At 34.8% G+C, this 20,249-nt stretch overlaps 1 protein-coding gene across 1 annotated transcript; it reads right to left on the bottom strand.

Moving 5' to 3' along the window:
* Window positions 1-1,828: 1,828 nt before the first annotated feature.
* Smp_143070 (kelch-related proteins) lies at window positions 1,829-13,962 on the bottom strand (the record flags this gene model as incomplete). The annotated part of the gene is made up of 6 exons (XM_018789149.1): window positions 1,829-1,947; window positions 3,831-4,335; window positions 7,690-7,836; window positions 8,703-8,796; window positions 12,920-13,233; window positions 13,789-13,962. The coding sequence occupies 6 exons, from the start codon at window positions 13,960-13,962 to the stop codon at window positions 1,829-1,831; spliced, it is 1,353 nt and encodes a 450-aa protein (XP_018654621.1).
* Between the last annotated feature and the right edge of the window lie 6,287 nt (window positions 13,963-20,249).

The following is a 20,249-nucleotide window of genomic DNA, read 5'->3' as shown; positions in this document are numbered from 1 at the left end:
CGATTTCATCAACAAGGATAACAACTAGAAAGTGTTATATAAACATGACTAAATCTGTAGTTAAACCCTAATTTATACACTTAAACATAGGAAACACCAAAGGTATAAGGTGTAATATATTCGGAAACGCCTAAAAAGACTTCAAATACTACTGTTGACGACAAAAAATGTTAAAACTCAACCATTATGTAGAAGTTACTAAACTTTATATTACCATAAAGGGTGTTGATAAAACAGAGTGTGTGTGAATATAGAGAAGGATACTATGATAGTTGAGGGTAGCTAGGCGAAAGCTCGTCCTAGTTTCTACCTAACAACTAGACATGTCTGCAATACTCCCGTGGGATTCAGACCACATTCATTCAGTTTCACATGCAGAAATGTTTCCATTACAAAACTCCTTTAACATTAATGACTAGTTAACATGATATTGGCTACCAATAGGTGATTAATTGGTAAAATATACTATGGACAAAAGTTAAAAGGAGGAAAACAAAAAAAGTATTGGAAAAACGAGATGTTCTTCACTTTCTTTAAGCAAACGGTTGTATTATTGTCACTAAGTCACGTAAAATTAGGCTTTTAAATGTTAATCTTAACTTTCTCATAGACTTCAATAGATAAGAGTGAAACTTGTTTCCATGGCTCAGATTAAGAAAAAACTCCAAAGATTAATTAAAGAGATGCAAACATAGGGACTAACTAGTTATAATTGAATATTTCATCAGGACGAAATGAAGGAATTTTGTGAACCACAAAAATTGCATGTCACGATAAAGCCTCATCATAATTTATAATTATTGTTAATCCACAAACTACTCATACACAAAAAAAATTAACAACCAGCTTACTTGATGCGCACAACAGTTCACATATCGAACTTGTTGTGGGAGTTTTATGTAATCCGCGGTACAAAATACTGTATAGTCAGGACGTAAACGATAAAAAGCAACCTGATCCGTACCATGTGGCTGTGATTCAGTTATTCCACCAATTTCAACAAAAACACGTTCAAAATTTACATTCATGGAATTATTTCTTCGACGGGTTTTATTGGTTTGATTAGTACCATTACTATTGTTGTTGGTAGTATTATTTTCTGAGACTGATGTGTTATCTAATATTAGGAGAAATTTGAATAACTACCAAGTAAACCGTTAAAATGGAATTAAACACTACTAATATATGGAAAAATATTTTTTCAAACCTAAATACTTGATATAATTCGATAGACCCAAAGATGAAACTTTAGTCGCAAAGTTCAATTTCTGAAATCCCCACATTCAACTATACAAGACTGAAAACAAACACTAAGGTATATACATGTTGAAAAGATTCGATAGTATCATATAAGGAATGATATTAACTTTCAATGTGAATTTGATTTTAGTCCAAGTATTTTACAGTCGATCAAAAAACAAATATATAAATCCCACTGTTTAGCGGTAGTGTAAAGTGATGGCAGCAGAACATGATCATCAATTTGACAAATGAAAGCTTTCAGCTCATACCAAACAAATTAAACAAAAAGAAGGGTCAAAAAGCAATAAGTTAATCTTAGTGTTGAATATGTTTCACTCCTCTAATTATTGAATATTTATAACCATATGAACTAATTTAATATTCCATGCATGGCACTCTACACTTAATAATGACATCCTGTGTGCGTTCGTTTTATTCTGAAGAAACAGAGGTTTAAGACTGTATGCTATTCAACACTTTGACTTCACTTTAGACTGTTGCCATTAGCCTACAATTTGGGAGAAAATATATTGACCATATCGTTTATCAAATTCTTTTCTCTACTAAAAACATATAAATAGTGGTATCACTTTTCTACTTTATTTTTTAAAAGTCCTCTGACATTTAGACTTATTTCACAATAAATGAATACGGTAACCACATTATATATGGAATGTGCCTTGATGGTACTAACCGACTGCTGTTCTAAAAAATGAACTTAAACTTACATTTTGTATTGTTTAGATAAACAAACAATGATACACGAGTTCATAAACTGTGGTACTAACCAGCTTTCAAACTTATGATATAACGGATAAAAATCCATTCCCTAAACAGGGACTTATATCCTATCTGTTAAATATGCATGTAATACATGCAAGTAAAAAAAAGATCGTAAACGAATGAAACTACAGTGGCTTATGTAACCAGTGATCCCTAACTACAATATCACATACGATCACGCTTTGACAAGATCTTGAGATTTGCTTTCACTGTAAACAGGTCTCTATATATAGCATTTTGTTTTAAATTTTGAAGAGTCATCTAATTTAGTCTAAAATGTGGTACGGAAAATCTAACCGTTTCATTGAATTCCTGTATTTTTGTTACCGTTATTCACTGTAGACACCAACTGATACAACTATTTAACAACATAGAGATCAGTGTATTTTCAAACATATGAAACGTCTTCCTGGATGTCGATAATTTTGTAGAACACTATCTACAGAAGAAGTCATTTAATTCTTATCCATTGACTTGATCTAAAATTATTCCAATATTTTGCGGTCACCATAATATCAATAATCATAATAGTAATAATGATAATAGCAATAATAATAACAATAATGGCAACAAAAACAACATTGGTCACTTTCTGTTTTTAGTAAACCTAACTTCAATTCTGGATCACTTATCCTCTCCATTTTATGTTTAACCAAATGGAACTACACTAAGTACAATTTTAGGAAAAAGCAGAGTGTTACTGCCGGATCAAATTGGTCATCTGCTGAATTAGCATATACACAAGTATATGGAATCTACGAAAACCTAAAAACATGTTTAATGAAACATTCCACATTAGAAGCAATCAATTAACGAGTCATTTTTCAGACTAGTGATTGGACTTATGAAACAGGAACTACGGTGAACGTTATGAAACAGTATATTTAAGCAGTCAAACACGGATTTTCAACATATTTTTCAATCATATTACCAGTGATTTAAACCCCAAATGATTATTTCATTTCTTTATGCCCAAAAAATGGTGAAAATGGTGGTAATACCGTAAACTGGATGAGTTTCCTATTAAAACCATTTCAGTAGGGTGTTAACAAATTTTTCACTAGAAGTCTCTTGGTCAAAAGCCACCATTATCAGTTTGTTAAAGGTAAGGGACCAGGTTCACATAAAATAATTTAGATTTTCAGGCTGAATATCTTGCGAGACATTCTTAGTGAAGTAGAAATGGATAGAGAAGTGTGATTGAACCTATCACTCATTGAAAACATCAGACGATGGTTGCACAATATTAGGAATTCAGTGGTTCTGTTAATGAATACTCAGTAACCTAAATATATCGTGCTTGAAGGTTATGAGTTCGATACTGTGTGTAGTCATGAGGGCATAAACCAGATGAGCTAGTACGAAACATCTCACTACACCAAGGTTTTTAATGGTTCTTCAGTTGGTGTTACTCTACGGAAAGAAACACTTAAAATGAACCAATTTCCAAATTCTTATTTAAGGACTATAAATTATTTGAAAAATCGGTTGATACTGAGATTTGAAAATCTATAAATATGTTTACTATAAGTGTTAAATGAGACATTATCTACAATAAAATTTTCAGAACTATAAGATATACTTGAACAAGTTTTTGAAATAAACTCAACAAAGAACAGAATCCATACTCCTTGTATATATGTAATGGTACTATAGGGATTTTTGTTTGCCATTAATATATATAATGTATGGTAATGTAATCGATTCGAACAACAAGAAAATCTTCTAGTTAACACAGCAACATGAGACATAAAATAGTAATATCATAACAGTAATGCATTCAATTTTCGACAACAAAGCTTTACCTGATAAATCCGAACGTAATGAATTTTGCTCACTATCCGTCTCATGAATTCCATCAGATGATTGTAGATTGAAACTTGCATTCTCGTTCGATTCATTAATCAAGACAACATGTGACTCTAGTCTTGGATTATCTGTTTCTCCTACATTAAGCCATGTATCGCTACAGATATCATACCGAATAATGGATTTTTCAAAATTCAATGTAGGAATATCTAATTCAGTTACCGGAAGATTTGGGTTGAATGCTGACAATCGCGAGGAAACATGATTCCGCCTGTTTGATGAAGAGTTAGTTTCTTGTAAATGATTCATAATTACACGATCTGATGAATGATATCGATGATTAGAATTTGTGGACATTGTTACACCACCGAATACAAAAATATATCGGCTACCGACAGAAACAGAAAAATGTCGAGCTCTCGCCTGTGGCATACATTTGCGCTGACTCCATGAAGATCGAACAGGTGAATACGCATACACTGAATCCATGAGTGTACCGGCCTATAGGAAGAAACAGACTGATTTAATAGACTATGAGGTACATCTAGTGTATGGTGGCTAACCATACTATATGAGCGCTTAACCGTTGGTAGGTAGAACGGGATTTAAACCTGTAAAAGTCGTGTCTAAGATACCAAATCAAAGTTACGTAAAAAATAGTGATGAATATTAGTTCTCACTATAGATAACAATGAGAAACTGGAAGATAGTAATTATTGGACTACAGTACGAAAATTAAATCTATAAAATTTCGCTCGATAAAAAGCGAAATAATTATTTAAATTAGTCAGTTGGTGATAGCTGATACAGGATTGTCTTTAATCGCTAAGGAGCTTTACTAACGAATCAGGAGTGAACGTTACAGGAAGACAGTGCGAATATTTTTGAGACCACAGGAAAACTTGTTTATGAATAAAAATCCATTTAAAACTTCGACCGAAAATAACATCTTAGTGGATGCTTGTAATCATCAGAAAAAATCAGAAGATATAAAAGCACTAAATCTTTTCAAATAATATCCTAGTCTGGTGACTATTTTGAAAAATACAAATAGAAAACTCACTTTAATTCCACCAATAACAAATAGAGTATTCGCAATGACAGAAACAGAAAACCACGCTAAACTATCGACGGGCATAGACGGACAAGTTTGCCATACTGTTCTAGACGGTGAAAATGACTGCATACAATTTAAAATGCATGTATTGAGACCGCCTAAAACAACTAACGTAGGATGTTTTAGTGTAGCTAGGCGAGCTGGTAAATTGTTGACATACATTGATGGATTATCATCACCGTTATAAGCGTTGTGAAGAAAATATCTGATGATATTCTGAGCAATTTTGGATTCCTAAAATAATTCATTTAAAAGTTTGGTTAACTTTCTTCACAACTTTACAATCACTTGATAGATCAAGACTATTCTAACCAACCATCAACACACTTCTCAGAGTATTTCTGAGAACAGTAGCAACATGAAATATCCAGACAAAAAAAGACCGTGATAGGGATTTTAAATCTATACAGTATCATAATGTGGTAGAATCCAAATACACATAAATTCATATTAAGTACAGATAGACACTGCTTTAATTCACATAACACCATATTCCATGACTAAACCAGATAAGTTGTGATTGTAGTTTACACTCCAAACTATCCATTTCTTGGACATGTTAAACAAACGGGCGATTAAATCTAGAGACTTTAGTTACTTCGCCTTGGAAATTGTCATTGCTTTTTCTAGAAACCTTATTTGTAATCAAAAGTAACGCTAGTTTCATTAGTGAGCAATACTTGTCAGCATTCTGATTCTACATATTTTGGCATTTTGGATATTATACAGACCTCTAGACTTAGTGTACCTGGGTTCGTGTAGCCTTTTTAAATAAAAACTTTAGTTTGCTTCTGGGATTATATGCTTAAAATTGTCAAAATATGCAGAAAAAAAGAGTTTCAACTGTACATTTAATAAAACAGGAATATCTAAATCTAAATGTTTAAACACATTCTAATATACATCGCAGTCTGTAAAAAGTCTATAAAACTATATTTTAAAATGTATTGAATTTTACTAGGTTAATACAAAAAACTTATGTACCATTAAGAATTATGTGCGGTATTGTTTAAAACTTGTAACATATTCACACCAATATATAAATTTATACCAAAGCTTATACATTACTAAACGAACCGGTATAATGGACATCCGAAAGTGAATAGTGACTGATGAATGTAATCAGTGGCCTAATTATATATCTCACCATAAACAAAATTGGCATGAATGAAAATTATGCAGAGAAAAATTCGTATAAATTTAAATAATGTCTGTGTGCAAAATAATCATTTAATGTAAATGGAATAAAAGAAAAGGGGAAATAAGGTCATTTATATTATTCACTCCAATAATCAATAAACAGTGAAACTAAATCTATATACTTTTTTCGTTCTTGAAATTCAACATTGAATTGACCAATCCTTGTTGACATACGAGTTTTATTGGCAGATTAATATTAAAAATGTAGGACTTGGTACAAATTTGTATCAATCTGAGTTGTTATACACTACACATCAACATAACTGATAGAAATCAACAAGAGGAAGAGTAAAGGGATGGAAATAATATTGATACCAAACACTAAAGTAAATTTAGAAGCAGGAATTGAACACTCATAAGTTTTAAAAAGACGGATACAATTTAAGAATAAAAAGAATTAGACAACTGTAAATTTTAGAATTAGAAAAAGATAAACCATGGGTCAAAACTACTGTGATCAACTTTGAACTATATCACCTAAAGTATTCATATACAGAATACAGCTATCTCATAGACATAGATCAGTCAATCAGCCTTGATACTGACTGTAATTGCATCTTCATTGCACATTTAATGATTAGAATTGAAATAGAGTAACCTGCACTCCTCCATATTTGGAACTCATTGATATATATGTATGTACATATAACGCGGTGAAAGATTGCATTCTCATTGAGACTTGAACTAAGCACTCATTGCTTTAAATAAAAGAGGATTATCTACTACGTTGAAGTGAGAAACACTGATTAGTAGGCAAAGACACATGACTGATCACTTGAGATCAGGACGATGTATGTAGCCTGAACTCCAATATTAACATAACTACATATGTAAACTTGTGTCACAATGTACTATATCAATAATATGAGGTAGGAATGAGGACTATAAGTTAAAAAAGATGAAAAGACTATATTTATTATTATAAATATATACATTAAGAACACCACATCCCAGTATAAAACGATAGAATATTACAGAGGAATAAGTCCGCTTTATATACTTTTTCTCATGAAGCTATGTATAAATCGAATATATGTAAGCTAGATAGCCCAAGATAACCGTTCATGCTAGTTTCCAGGTTCACCAACAATTGCTACTGGAAGACATTAAATTATTAAATTATGACTTTGAAAAAATTTAGTTGGTTGTACAGCTTTACTTTTCCTCAGAGCAGCAAAAGTGTCATTTCGGTTTTTTTGGATTCTTTAAAACATATATTAGAGGATAAAAACCAACTATGTTCTAATGATAAATTCGAATCTGTAAATTTCAGGAGGTTGGAAGTATGGCCAGACTGTGACAGCAGTGTAGTAAAATGGATTACTTTTCAGTGGTTTAAAGTTATACTGCTTACAAAAGAAACTTAAGATCCTGATTTTAATTCCAGAACCCAATAATTGGGCAAGTTCTAAAGAACAGCATAGCAGTCAACTAATAATCCCTGATTTTCTTAAGCTCGTTAGTTATTTAGTTTCTTTTTTAAAAGGAAAAACTATCTTCGAATATATATATATATATATATATATATATATTCTTACAATAATTAAAGGATTTTCTTGTAATTGAATTTCCAACATTTCTTTTTCCAAATATTTCAAACGAATATGTGACAGTAGTTGAGGGAGGTAGACAATTCGTGTTTCAGAAGACTGGTCGACCCAATTAATACAAGCATCCCATACAAACTAAAATATGATTAAAGAGGATATGAGCGAAAACGCTTAAATATATAAAAGTATTAGCAATTATAATAGTATTTCTATAGAATAGATGCACTGAGGTTAGCAGTTAAATTCAGAATCCACTCTTCGTCTTATTTGGGACTCATTAGCTGAGTGTACGTGCATCCCAGTATTAATATTTACATTGAGACCCGAATGTAGTAACTTTCGCTTCAAACGTCAACGCGCTGTTCATTGAGCTACTAAGTTTAGATATCCACTAACTTGTTCAACGGGTATGATGTTTATGGCATCACTTATTAATATTCAGGACTGAGTTGTGACGCACAAACGCCAACAAAGACTGATCGAAATATAATCCAGAATATCAAAAACAGGATAGTTAAAAGCTTTTCTAGTAATGACATAAATAGTAATAGTAGGTTAGAATTTACATCACAAAGTCTATTTTCCCCAGTATTCAAGATATACACTGTTAATTTGATCTGTGATTCTAAAAGATTGGTTAGTTTAAGGCCACTTTTCATTAAATACCAATTATTAACAAGTATCATACTTTTCTGATTGGACACTTAAGATTTATTCGTAGTATCCAATCTTGATATCTTAAAAAATAATTCACTTTGGCCCCAAAAACTCTACTAACATCAAGTTGTTGTGTTTGTTAAACCATTTAGTTGAGTCTCATTTAAGTTTGTTGTACTTAACAATCGTATACAAAGATAACTAGCAATGTAGAATAATTGTTAAGGGATAAAGGATCTATTGGTAGTTACACATCTCCAACATCTCTCAATTGCTAAAATTATATCCATGTGAAACGTCATATTTAAATATTTACTCTAACTAACAACAATCGTAGGACTCACTTGTTCCGAAGGTACATCTAAGTCATCTGAAGAGATATATGAAATGACAGTCGAAATAGGCAAATTGGTCCATTCGTTAGATTCTCTTAGTAAGCTGTTATCATAAACACAGGAAATAGGAACTTTAGCATTTACATTTCACTTTACACAATAAACAATAATACTGCGTTTTTTAATCCAATTTTCATACTTGTCATAGTACTACTGCTTATACACATACACGTGCACAAGTCTATAAACACCGTCAGTTAGAAATCTGATATTCCTAAAAAACCGATGGAATGCTGCCCTTTCTTTCCTAACCCTTGCTTTCACATCTGCATTAGACCCCCTTTACCAACGATACAGCCCAGATACGTAAGTTTTCACTGCTTCCAGAGATTTTCAATTAAGTGGTCTGCTTGGTACTCGCTGCATTGAATTTTAGTATCTTTCTTTTTCCCTTGTGAATGTTGAGATCTACTGCTGCAGATGCGCCTGCTACACTAGTTGTCTTCACCTGCACTTTTCGCTTTGATGATACTGGATCCATGAGATTACCATCCTACAAACGCTTTACGTGCTTCTTTAAACAGCAACAGCACAATTCCTTGTGTGTTAGCTGTTTCTTTTTCATCACCAGAGTAAAACGGCACATCCTCTAGAAGCTAGTCTTTTCTGTTTAGCTTGCTTGCTATGGGTTCCATACATTTCAAGCACGGCCTGGTTGTACACTCTCATTTTCCCAGCTACCTTAACGTTGTAGCTGACTGACTGACTTCCGGTCCCCCACACTGCATGAACAATCCATGTGCCTATGTTAATTATCGCTCTGGTTGTTAGAAGGGGAATCGGCCTTGTGATTTTCGAACAATCTCAGTTTTTACCATGAGGCACCATAACTCTTCTAAATGAAGATCCTTCAAATCGGAGCGAAGAGTCTAAATGAATTTTTCTGGCTAGCGTCTTTTATTAGCAAAGTTCTTTTTCATGGAATGTGATTACTAACCGCATGACCAACCATTTTCCTTTACCCGGACTTAGGAGCGGAAGTAACCATGGAAAGAATGTAAGCATGGTCTTATAATTACAGGAGTTAATAAGCCAAAAGTAACCATTCTTGCAGAATATAAATTCAATAAACGAAGTTATAAGTATTTGTAAATGCATTTTTTTATTAAAGTTGATAATATATATATATATATATATATATATAGGTATCTACTTCGTCAATAAACAAACTTTAAAACCTGGAAGTAGGTTTCGAACTTGTTTTTATCAGTATTTATTAATCGTGAGTTGTTTGTTTATTTTAAGTTTTTTAATGTAATCGCGATTGGTTTTCGGCTGGGCCTAGGATAATTTGAGAATCTTTTAATACTAAAAAGACTAATGGGAACTTGACAGACCGGACGTCTAAGAAAAACACTTCAACGTTAGTAATCCACACGCCAATTGGTGAAGGGACTTCTTAGGACAACTTTATCTTTCGAACAGATGACCAAAACTTCGACAACTCCGTTTACAAAGTAATACCCAGTGACGTTGAGATACATAACACAGCTGTCAAACTGTAATTAAAAACAACTGATCAAATAACAGTATAGGTAATTACTGAAATATAGTTTAGAAGAGTGCTATCGAGGTTATTCTCTAAGAAAAGAAAAATAACATGTAATTACAGAAAATTGAGTAGTTTGAGTTCTCCTTAGCAGTTCATACTGGTGAATTGGTAATAGGTTGCTCGGTTCGACGATTTCGTCTCCAGGTGCTCTCCGTAATCTGAGTGGATTTTTTTATAAATTGCATGAAATTTATGCATCAATGTTAGACACTTTTCTTGTTGAAAATGTCCAGTTAGTAAACGATAATATGTAAATTTAGGTTACAATTCTAATTTCTAACATTTTTGAATCCCCAAGATGACAGAAATACCTCAAACAGAACAACTTGAATCGACCCATAATGTTTCTTACGGTAAACACATTCAGCCAACTAATGGTGAGGATGATGTATTCGAGCCTCCGCCACCGATCCACATAACGGTGAAGGCTGAGGGGACAGTCTCTGATAAATCAAGTTCCAATACACTGAATTCTATTGGTTTAAACGATTTGGATGGGTCTGTAGCTTTGGATTACGTCTATCATATTAACTGTCAGCATCCATGGTACCTTTGTCTTAAATTACATCTTCTATTGGTTTTTTAACTGAACTAATCTGTCCACCATCTGATTACTGTTGTTTCGCATAAATAGGTTCGTGTTATTCAGGAGGAAAAAGGGGAGTAAGTTATCCGAGGCATTGTAAGTTTTTGGAAGCTTTTCCTAAATGTTTTATTACATCAGGATCAGTGGTCGTATGTGGACAATACAAACCAATTTGTCCTGTCAAATGTATGAGCGATTTTCTCTAAATTTCGTAGCAAAGTAACATGATGTTCTTTACCTAGTTAAAATTTTGGTTTATTTAGCAAGAGTAATTAATTTCGGAACCCTAGAAGGGCTCCAGGCAGAACAAAGCTACTAAAAATAACCTGTTCAGTTTAAGGTTATGATTACTTATATGAGTAAATTCATGGAGCATTTGGGAATCCAGTGATGTCTAATAGATGTGGAACAAGATTTAGTCTTTTGTTTTTAGATGTATAGATTCTTTTTCGTACTGATTGGTCCGAATATTTTGTTTTCTTAACAACATTGTTATTATGATAATCGAATCATTATCATGTATTTTCTACACAAATATAATAAAACTACTTAAAGGGATTGTTTACCAACTTTAAAATTTACGAGAACATTGATAATTGTGGTAAAATTGACAAAAAAGGTTAATTCATTAGCAGAATTAGTGGTATTTTATTTAGCATAGGGATGTAAAAGTCAATGAATGTACTCAATTTACATATTTGAGAATACCAAACAATAGTAATGTACTATTCCATTATGTAAACTCAACATCGAACGAAAATGAACTAGATTAATAGATTGCAATCGTTTTATCATTAGTTACGTTGACTCATAGTACATATTTTGTAGCATCATAAAGTAATAAATATAGAGGTAACAAGTATGACTTCAGGGAATGTATGTGAATTAGCTTATGAAATTCACAGTGTGAATTAGGTAAGACGGATGGAACATGTGTTGCGCGTACCAGACACCTGTTTGTGTTGACCTCTAATTTTAAATGACACAGGATAAAGGTGGTAGAAGCCCTAAAACGATTACACTGATCGATAACACTAATTAATGAAACCATGATCCATTTGTTTTAGCTATTTATTATTATTATTTGAACACATGAATATTGGTAAAAGGGGGCACCAAATACATATGCGCCACACTATAACAATGAGGTTGTGAAGAGATAAAGAATGTAAAGTGAACATGATAAAAGATGAACAACAGCGAACAGAAATTAGTGTATGAGAGTGAAATAATAATAATCGGAGAAACAGTTCAGTTAGCGAAAATAAAACCAGAATTCCTTCAGTTAAAGAAGTTACGTTCACTTTTATGAAGAAAGTAAGAGATAATCACAGCAAGACCGTCGCCGGTTTCTATTATGGGCTATGGGATAAGAGTGAAAATTCATATCCAGTAAGCATTAAAAGTGAATGACAATGCTCTAAATAGTGGTTGACAAACCACAAAAAGCCAAAGCAATAATACACGAGATTCCGTCATTGCATATCAGAATTCATTGTTTATAAAATACGCGAGATATATTACAGATTACCAAGAGTACGGTATGTATGAGACTGAACAGGTGATTCAATACTAGTGTGTTTTATAGGCTCAGAAAATGACGACAAATGAGCGGAAGAGTTCCAGATACCTACTTGCCTTTGACTTTACAACATTATTTATATTTTAGTATACACAGTGAAAAATATTTGTTTGAAACATAGAAAGTATATTTACACCTGACATTTATGTATGCATCATATGTGATAGAGAAGCCCTTTGAAGTAAACTTAAGTACGAATCATTTTTCTAAAAATAACTACTTACTTCGCATAATTCTGTAACCAGGTAATGCGTTTCAGAGCAAAATTTCAAAAAGACATAACACTACGAAATACTCGGGACCAAATAGATGCTTTTTTTACTTTGTACCCATTACTGAGATTCAATCAGACCCTAACAGATGTTAAAACATGTAAATGTACCCTTGGTTGAGAATAAAGTTTTAAACTAGTCAGTAGATAGGAAAGTAAAAATGGGATGTTTTACCTGGAGAAATTTTCTACAGCCAATTTATGCGATGATTGAGCTAAATCGGTAATATTATGCATTTCAGCTAATGCCTCGATACCTAAACAATTTGTAACATCTAAATGACTCTTCATAAATTCAACACAATATTTGATAGCTATTGGATAGTCAAGTAAACTAGCAGCAAGAAATATATCTTGCACAGTGGCTTCTGTAATTTCTAAGCAACCAAGATATGCAAAATCAAGCAGACGACGAAGAGCCCAAGGAGAAATATAATCTAACTTGACTCGGGATGTTTGTTGTTCTTTATATGGTGATGAAAACATGGCCTACAGAAATGAATAGAAATGGAAACTGTATTAGAATTTAAATACAACTGAATATATAGTTACTGTATTTCAGAATATTCACAACATTGATGATTTTCATCATCGCTATAAACTCACCGTTACTTTATTTTGAAATATTTATCTCGAAGGACGACAAAATATGGAAAAACAATTCAATGGTGGTTTTTTGTGAGGGGAACAATTCATACAATAAAACAGTCTGGTCTATAAAACCACATTTATTTTTTTTATTTGAACACATAAATATTGGTACAAGGAGGCACCATATATATATATGCGCCACACCCCATCATGATAATGATGAATCGAAGGTACTAAATGGAAGGACTTGAAGTTGTCGAAATTTTTTTTACTGAAACATGAAGCTGCTGATGTTACGGAAGGTGAACCTAAGTACATTTATTTGTACGCAAATGTTGAAGCCCTTGACATAATCATGATTAATCGGAAGATTTAACTAACCAATACGAATGAAATAAGAGTCGACAGTCATACAATTAACTACTTTTCTAAATCAAAAACCTCTAAACTTACTAAGAAATATGCTGAACTAGCAGCTAGTACTGCCTTGTGGCAAGGGAGTTCTTCATCACCAGCACATAAGATAACATCAGTGAAGAGTGAACGATCTCGAAACGATTGCAACGACCTCGTCGTCTGAACAAGCTGTTCAGATATGTTTTCCGATAATCTCTCGAACTCCATCATTAGTATATAACACCCATTGAAAATCAAGTTGAATCATATGAATTTACGAACATTAAAAGTTTACGAGATATTAGCCAATTATATTTGCATCCAAATACAACACAGCAAAAAACTGCGGGTAGTGTGAACATAAATGGTAAAATCTTCAATAACAATAAAAAACAATATAATCTACAAATCATTAGTGCTCAGTAGTACTAGGACCACACAAAAACAATGATCGAAATTGTTATATCCTAGTGATAATTTATTTATTTATTTGAACACATAAATATTGGTACAGAGCGGCACCAGATATATATGCGCCACACAAAAAGTTGTCATTTCATTTAATTGTGTGAGGGCTATGATACTGCCCGGGTACTCAGACCGATGCAGGTGGTTTTCTTAAGGGGCCACACCCGGAGCCTTTGACCTAAAGGTCTGATCCACAAGGCAATGGAGCAACATAAGGAGATGCAGTCCCATGGTAGCCGGTGACCAGCGATCAGTTCATACGCTATTTATTCCCTGAGGATACTGGAGCCCATGTGCACCATTGGTTTGGAATTAGGGTTTTCCAACTCCCCTAGGTGGATCCTCCGTATCCACCAGCTTGGTTAGAGCGCCGAATATTCGCTTTTCGTCCTCTCAATTTCGTAAACAATACCCCCGCCGTCTCGAGGTAGTGAGTAGGACTTCCCTGGCAGAGGCTGTATACGCGTGGCCGTGTAAGAGCATTTCCAGAGAGAGGGCGGGCCCTCCCCACTCTCGGCCGTACCAGGACATTTGGGGTGATAATGAAAGTACGGGTAATTTTCGGGACCTGTTAATGGACTGTCATTCTATATATTCTATACATTCGTCCTATTACAAGCTTCATTTTGACCTATGGATTATTATTATACGAATTACTGTCCCCAAATTATACTCAGTTTATTGATGATTGTCTCCCACGTTCACAGCCATATTTGGCTTGATCTTGTACAAATATTATTTTCTATTTTATGGTGTGATGCGGTCTGTCTGTCTGGTATATAAACCGAGTATGTTTGAAATAAATGATTCGCATAGCAGAAGCTGCAATTGGTGTTCTGGACTCAATTGGAAGGGCTAGGCGGACAAGGGACCAATAAGGACGCTAGACTGCTCATATCAGTTGAACGTCATTGATTTGGTACACAGTTAAGATTAGACAAGTCGTATTCTGATTGGTGGATAACTCACGTGATAAAGCCGGACATAAAATCATAACGAATTGGCAACGGCCTTCTTTTTATAAAGTCATAACAGAAATTCATCCGAGGAACATTGGTAACAATAATTAAAATAAGCAGTGGAAAGTGAAATATTTAAATAAAAATCCAAGTAGAAATAAACACAAAGGCGTTTTTAACTACTTAGTTTACTCGAACCTTGTGTTATTGAGATGGTGGAGAAGATTTGTAGATCAGGTGGATGATTTTGATGGAATTTTGTTCTCTGAGCTGGATGGTTTGGTCGTGGAGCTTTCATTATTCTTTTGAATGATATCATCAGCACACACCTCGGGTAGAAGTGAAGCGTTTGAATTTCTCCATATGCGGTTCACAGCTTGTCCTGGAGATTTTGGATAGAGGCAATTCCAAAAACGCCAGAGAAATTTTAGAAGCTTGGCACTCAGGTTAATCAGCAATAAACAAGGACATTGAATTCAATCCAATTTATCAACCAATCAGAAAAATTATGCAGAAACATAGGAACAAAAATCAAACCAATGGGAGATACAACCAAAGCGAAGAAATAAACAATGACAGATCTAAGGTAAACAAGAACCAATCAACATCGAGGTGTACAGGACAAGCTGTGAACCACATGTGGAGAAATTCAAACGCTTCACCTCTACCTGAAGTTTGTGCTGATGGTGTCGTTCAGAAGAATGACGAAAGCTCGACGACCAAACCACCCAGCTCAGAGAAAAAAACTCCATCAAAACCTTGTGTTGTTTAATACGATGATTCAGATCATGAAATACAACTCAATAACTCTATCACACTAAACTTTTGAAAAGAGAGGAAAGGTTTTTTTGGTATTGTCATTTGCATTTCACACTTGTAAATGCTCATCAAATAAATGGTATCTGATTTAGTCACTATCTTCACAGCTCAGCTGTTTAAGGTATGCAGAAAGACTAGTACCTGGTTTTTCAAGCGTGTCTACTGTAGACGATTGTCGAGACAGTCACCTTAAGGACTAGCACTAAGGACTAATAATTCAGGCTTTCGATACCACCAAAAACAGCTAGGATAATACAAAATGAACAGAAATTGGTTAAGAATTAACCACAGGTGAGATGACAAATGGATTTTTCGGATATCTATCCAGAGCATATTTTTGCAGGTTCTTCTGGACAGTTTTTGTTTTACGAATTTTCGACGTCAGGTATACAGACAATATCGCTTTAATATATGACAATATACATATTACTTGGGTCGCAATGTTTATCATGAGCTGTAAATACGGTACAGGCTTCTTACTATTGACGTAGATAATTAGTGAGATCAATCGATTTTTAATCTTCGTGCAAACTACAACCCCACTTTTGTCTAAACAGTTTAGTAAATGGAGGTGTCATATAATGTTTCTTGAGACTGAGCACAATATTGCACTCAATTACTGAGTTGCATAAGTTTTTGCAAATGTTATTGTATACCTCACTGTAATCAGTGGAAAGTAGTTTGCCGACTTACACCTGAAAGTTAATACTACCTTTTTAAAAACAACCCATATTGTGAGTGTAAATAAACATAATACCAACAAGTTATTTTTCTTAGAAATAAGTTCTTAAGGTTAACATTTAGGGGTAGAATCGGTTTCCCTGTTATATACAATTTACAGACAGAAATGGTCATTCAATACATTTAATATTATTATTTTTTATCTTTTATTAACAAAAGGACTTGTTTTTAATGCTCTAAATACTATACAAAGATCTTTCTACAGGCCGTTATACGTGTGATTTGAACATTGAGCAAAAACCAGAAAGTTGCGTTAGAGATCCTGGTTGGCTCTTTTCTGTACAATAATTTTACCATACAAGCTTATGAAATGTCAGCCTACGATAATGTTAAGACTATTGGGTATGACCCCTTGATTCGAACCATATTGGATTGGTAAAAACGAGTTTTCTGTTTGTGAGGAATGTAAAGATTTTGGCTGACTAGAGATGGAATGCAAAACCGCTTCAACATGGATACCGGTGTGGTGAGTACACTAGGTTGTCCCAGTAAGGTAATTCCATTAGATGACCATCGTGGGTATTTAAGAGGTAACCCGTACAGATTTACCCATCAAGAAACGAACATTTGGATGGGGTGTTACGCTTTCGAACTACGAATGTGTCTTCTGGAATACTCTACCAGCTGAAGTAACAACGGTTTTTCTAGAGGTTAGAGAATCATCTATGTATCCCCAATAAGAAAGGCTGCTGTTATCATAATTAGTCTTCATCCACATTTAACTCAGTACCCCCTCACTTACTGATCGTCCTGCTATCGTTTTTGTTTCTATGCGCACCATTTTCCAACTTAGTATGGTTAATTAAGAGATTGTCCAGTGACGCAGCAATAGCTGACTCTGGCAACCTTAGTCCTCTAGGATGAGCACGCCAACAAGATAAATCAGCCTTTAAATACATGAAAACTCACAAGAAGTATTGCAAGAAAACGACTACACCAACTTTACCATTCATTCTCAAAGAAATGGAACTGTTTACGACCATAATTTTATTTTAAAGCCAAAAAATTTATTATGGAACTCACTAACAGCGCTTATATACTACACTCTCAGGGTTTTATGCAAGTTCTCACTTAACCACTTTCGAAGAGTCGATTTTGGCTTTAAATACATATGTGCTAATTTGCTATTAAGAGGAACAGAATACTTAAAGCTAGTTTGAGATTCGACCAACTTAGCAGCATAGGCGTATCTGATTTTACCAAACCTTGCTGCTGATTCAGAGAATTATTTCCACGTAAAGAATATTAGTTGATCGGACTAAAACATTGCAAGCCCTAATAGTACAATTACCGTTTTATCTTGGTTCCTCATTGCTTATGCATTAGTTGGTATTTATATTTGTAGATGATCAACTGATTCAAGTTGGCCAGTATGAATTATTTACACTGATTATGCCTGCCAGTAGCGACACCTTGCCATTAAGACTAGAGTTTTTTAGTCACAGAATATGTCTAACAATAGGGGGGGGAATTTCCTTTAGGAAGTTAAGTATACTATGATTGCTTATTTTTTATAACCAAGTAGCTATAACTGCGCATACAGTCAGAGACTGTATGAACACGCTAATTACTACGACTGAAACCGCAAACTATAAATTGAATTCACTATGACTCCTAACATGTTATTCGCCAGAGAATAAAAGAGACGTTAACTCAGTATATTAAGTTGAGGCACATAAATCTAAGCAATCAACGTACTAGTCTCAAAGCCTCACTACGCAACCTTGAACCTAGGTCATAGAATCCAATATCCAATATCTCTGTCACGAAGTTGTATACACTAATTGGTTTTCTTGCTCTCGCTTCATGATGTTTCAGTAAGGTTCCGGGTATTTGTTGATGTCCAGTGGTGATAGTTAAACCACTCGACTGCACTAATTCTAGTCAATTTAGTAGTTATTAATGAATTTCTAAATAGTTTTCAGCTTCAAATGGTTCTGGACAGAATAGAAGCTTTTGCTTAACGGGCTTCCATATCTAGTAGCAGTGGATCACCGATGCCCTCAGTTGAGAACCTGGTTATATTAAGGATAAAAGAGGTAAAAGAGAAAAAGTTGGAAAATCATAGTAAGATACTGTCATTAGTCCTTAAGAATATGTCGAATTCTCTCTTAAGGACTACTGAGAAGTTTCCTGAACTAGCTTAGCCCGCAGAGAATTATAGCATTTGACCATTCTTAAGGGGTTGAAAGTGTGTCTACCTTCCGTTCTGCTATGTTGTGTCTCCAGTTTCTAGTTGTTACCCGTAAGATTTGTGTTGGGACTAAGCTTAAGTACGTGTTTAACGGGGTGTCCATAGGTGTTAAGGATACTGTAAGCCATTAGAAAGTCACCTCCAAGACACCTGTACTCTAATGAGTAAGGGTTAAGTGATTGGAGGAGCTTGTAGTGGATGTCGAGTCGTGGACGGACTATGATCACCACTACTATTCGATCACGCGTACAAATATGACTTGGTTCCCTTGATAGCCCGTAAATCAGAAGGCTTTACTAGTCCAGATCAAGTATATTTATTGGCGATCTCGTGGTATCGAAATAATACCGAGACGTGCCAAAGAGTACAAGCGAACAAGCAGTGCGTGAGCAAGCTCGAACCAAACCAGGCGGTATATGGAACAAGAAGTGAAACTGATACAGTTAAACAAATACAGTAAAACAATCTCTGGTACAATTGGTTACAATAATAATAATTGTTTCTATTATTCCAATCGTGTTCTTATCGAGACTGGCCGGTCACTACAGGAGCCCCCCGCTAGAAAGGATTTACACTTTCGATACGTAGCGGTTTCATTCGTGGGACTGATCGCGAAACGTGCAATTGTAGGACGAAAACGTTGGCAGAACAGGGAGTGATCGTTGATCCTCGAGTTGCCACCAAAAGTCTTTGACGTAGAACGGTACCAGAAGGAACGTGCTGTATTGATTGCTTGGATTAGCATGCTACACCAGAGTGGTTTGTATCCAGAATCTGAAGGTTGCGTTCGTAGAGGTCCGGACCAGAAACGCTGCAGACGTAGGACGAAACCAGTTTGAGCCAAGGAACCAGATGCGACAAGGATAACCATGTTCGGGACCAAATGTGTATCATACGTATTTGGAGTCAGAGAGATCGACTGAGTGCGTTGACTATAGCGTGGGTGATCAGGCCAGCTTTCGCCAAGATTGACAAAAGTCGACGATACCAGAACAGCGATGGTCGGAGGCGTAGGCTCGGGGTAAACAAAAAAAATGATAGAAAAAGAGAAAAGTGTAGCTTTCTTGTAGTATAGGGGCAGATTCCTATACTGTATCCGTAGTTGGTTATGAGGTTAGTCGAGAAAGCGTACGGGTAAGCGTACTCGGCGACCAGAACGTGAGACGGTAGTCTCGTTCGAACCTCGTGAGCCTGCAATCTCATCCGCAGTCAAGGGCGGTGTGGTCTGCAGGTCTGGACGTGAGACGGAAGTCTCGTCCGTAGACGGGGCAGATGACACGTGCTGTTGACTGGGACGTGAGAATGAGGTCTCAGGTGCATCTAGCGTGGATCCGAAG

The sequence above is a fragment of the Schistosoma mansoni genome, chromosome W (assembly GCF_000237925.1).
Source record: "Schistosoma mansoni strain Puerto Rico chromosome W, complete genome".
Classification (NCBI taxonomy): Eukaryota; Metazoa; Platyhelminthes; class Trematoda; order Strigeidida; family Schistosomatidae; genus Schistosoma; species Schistosoma mansoni.
Note: the sequence above shows the minus strand (reverse complement) of the source record. Positions and strands in the feature narration are given on the sequence as shown.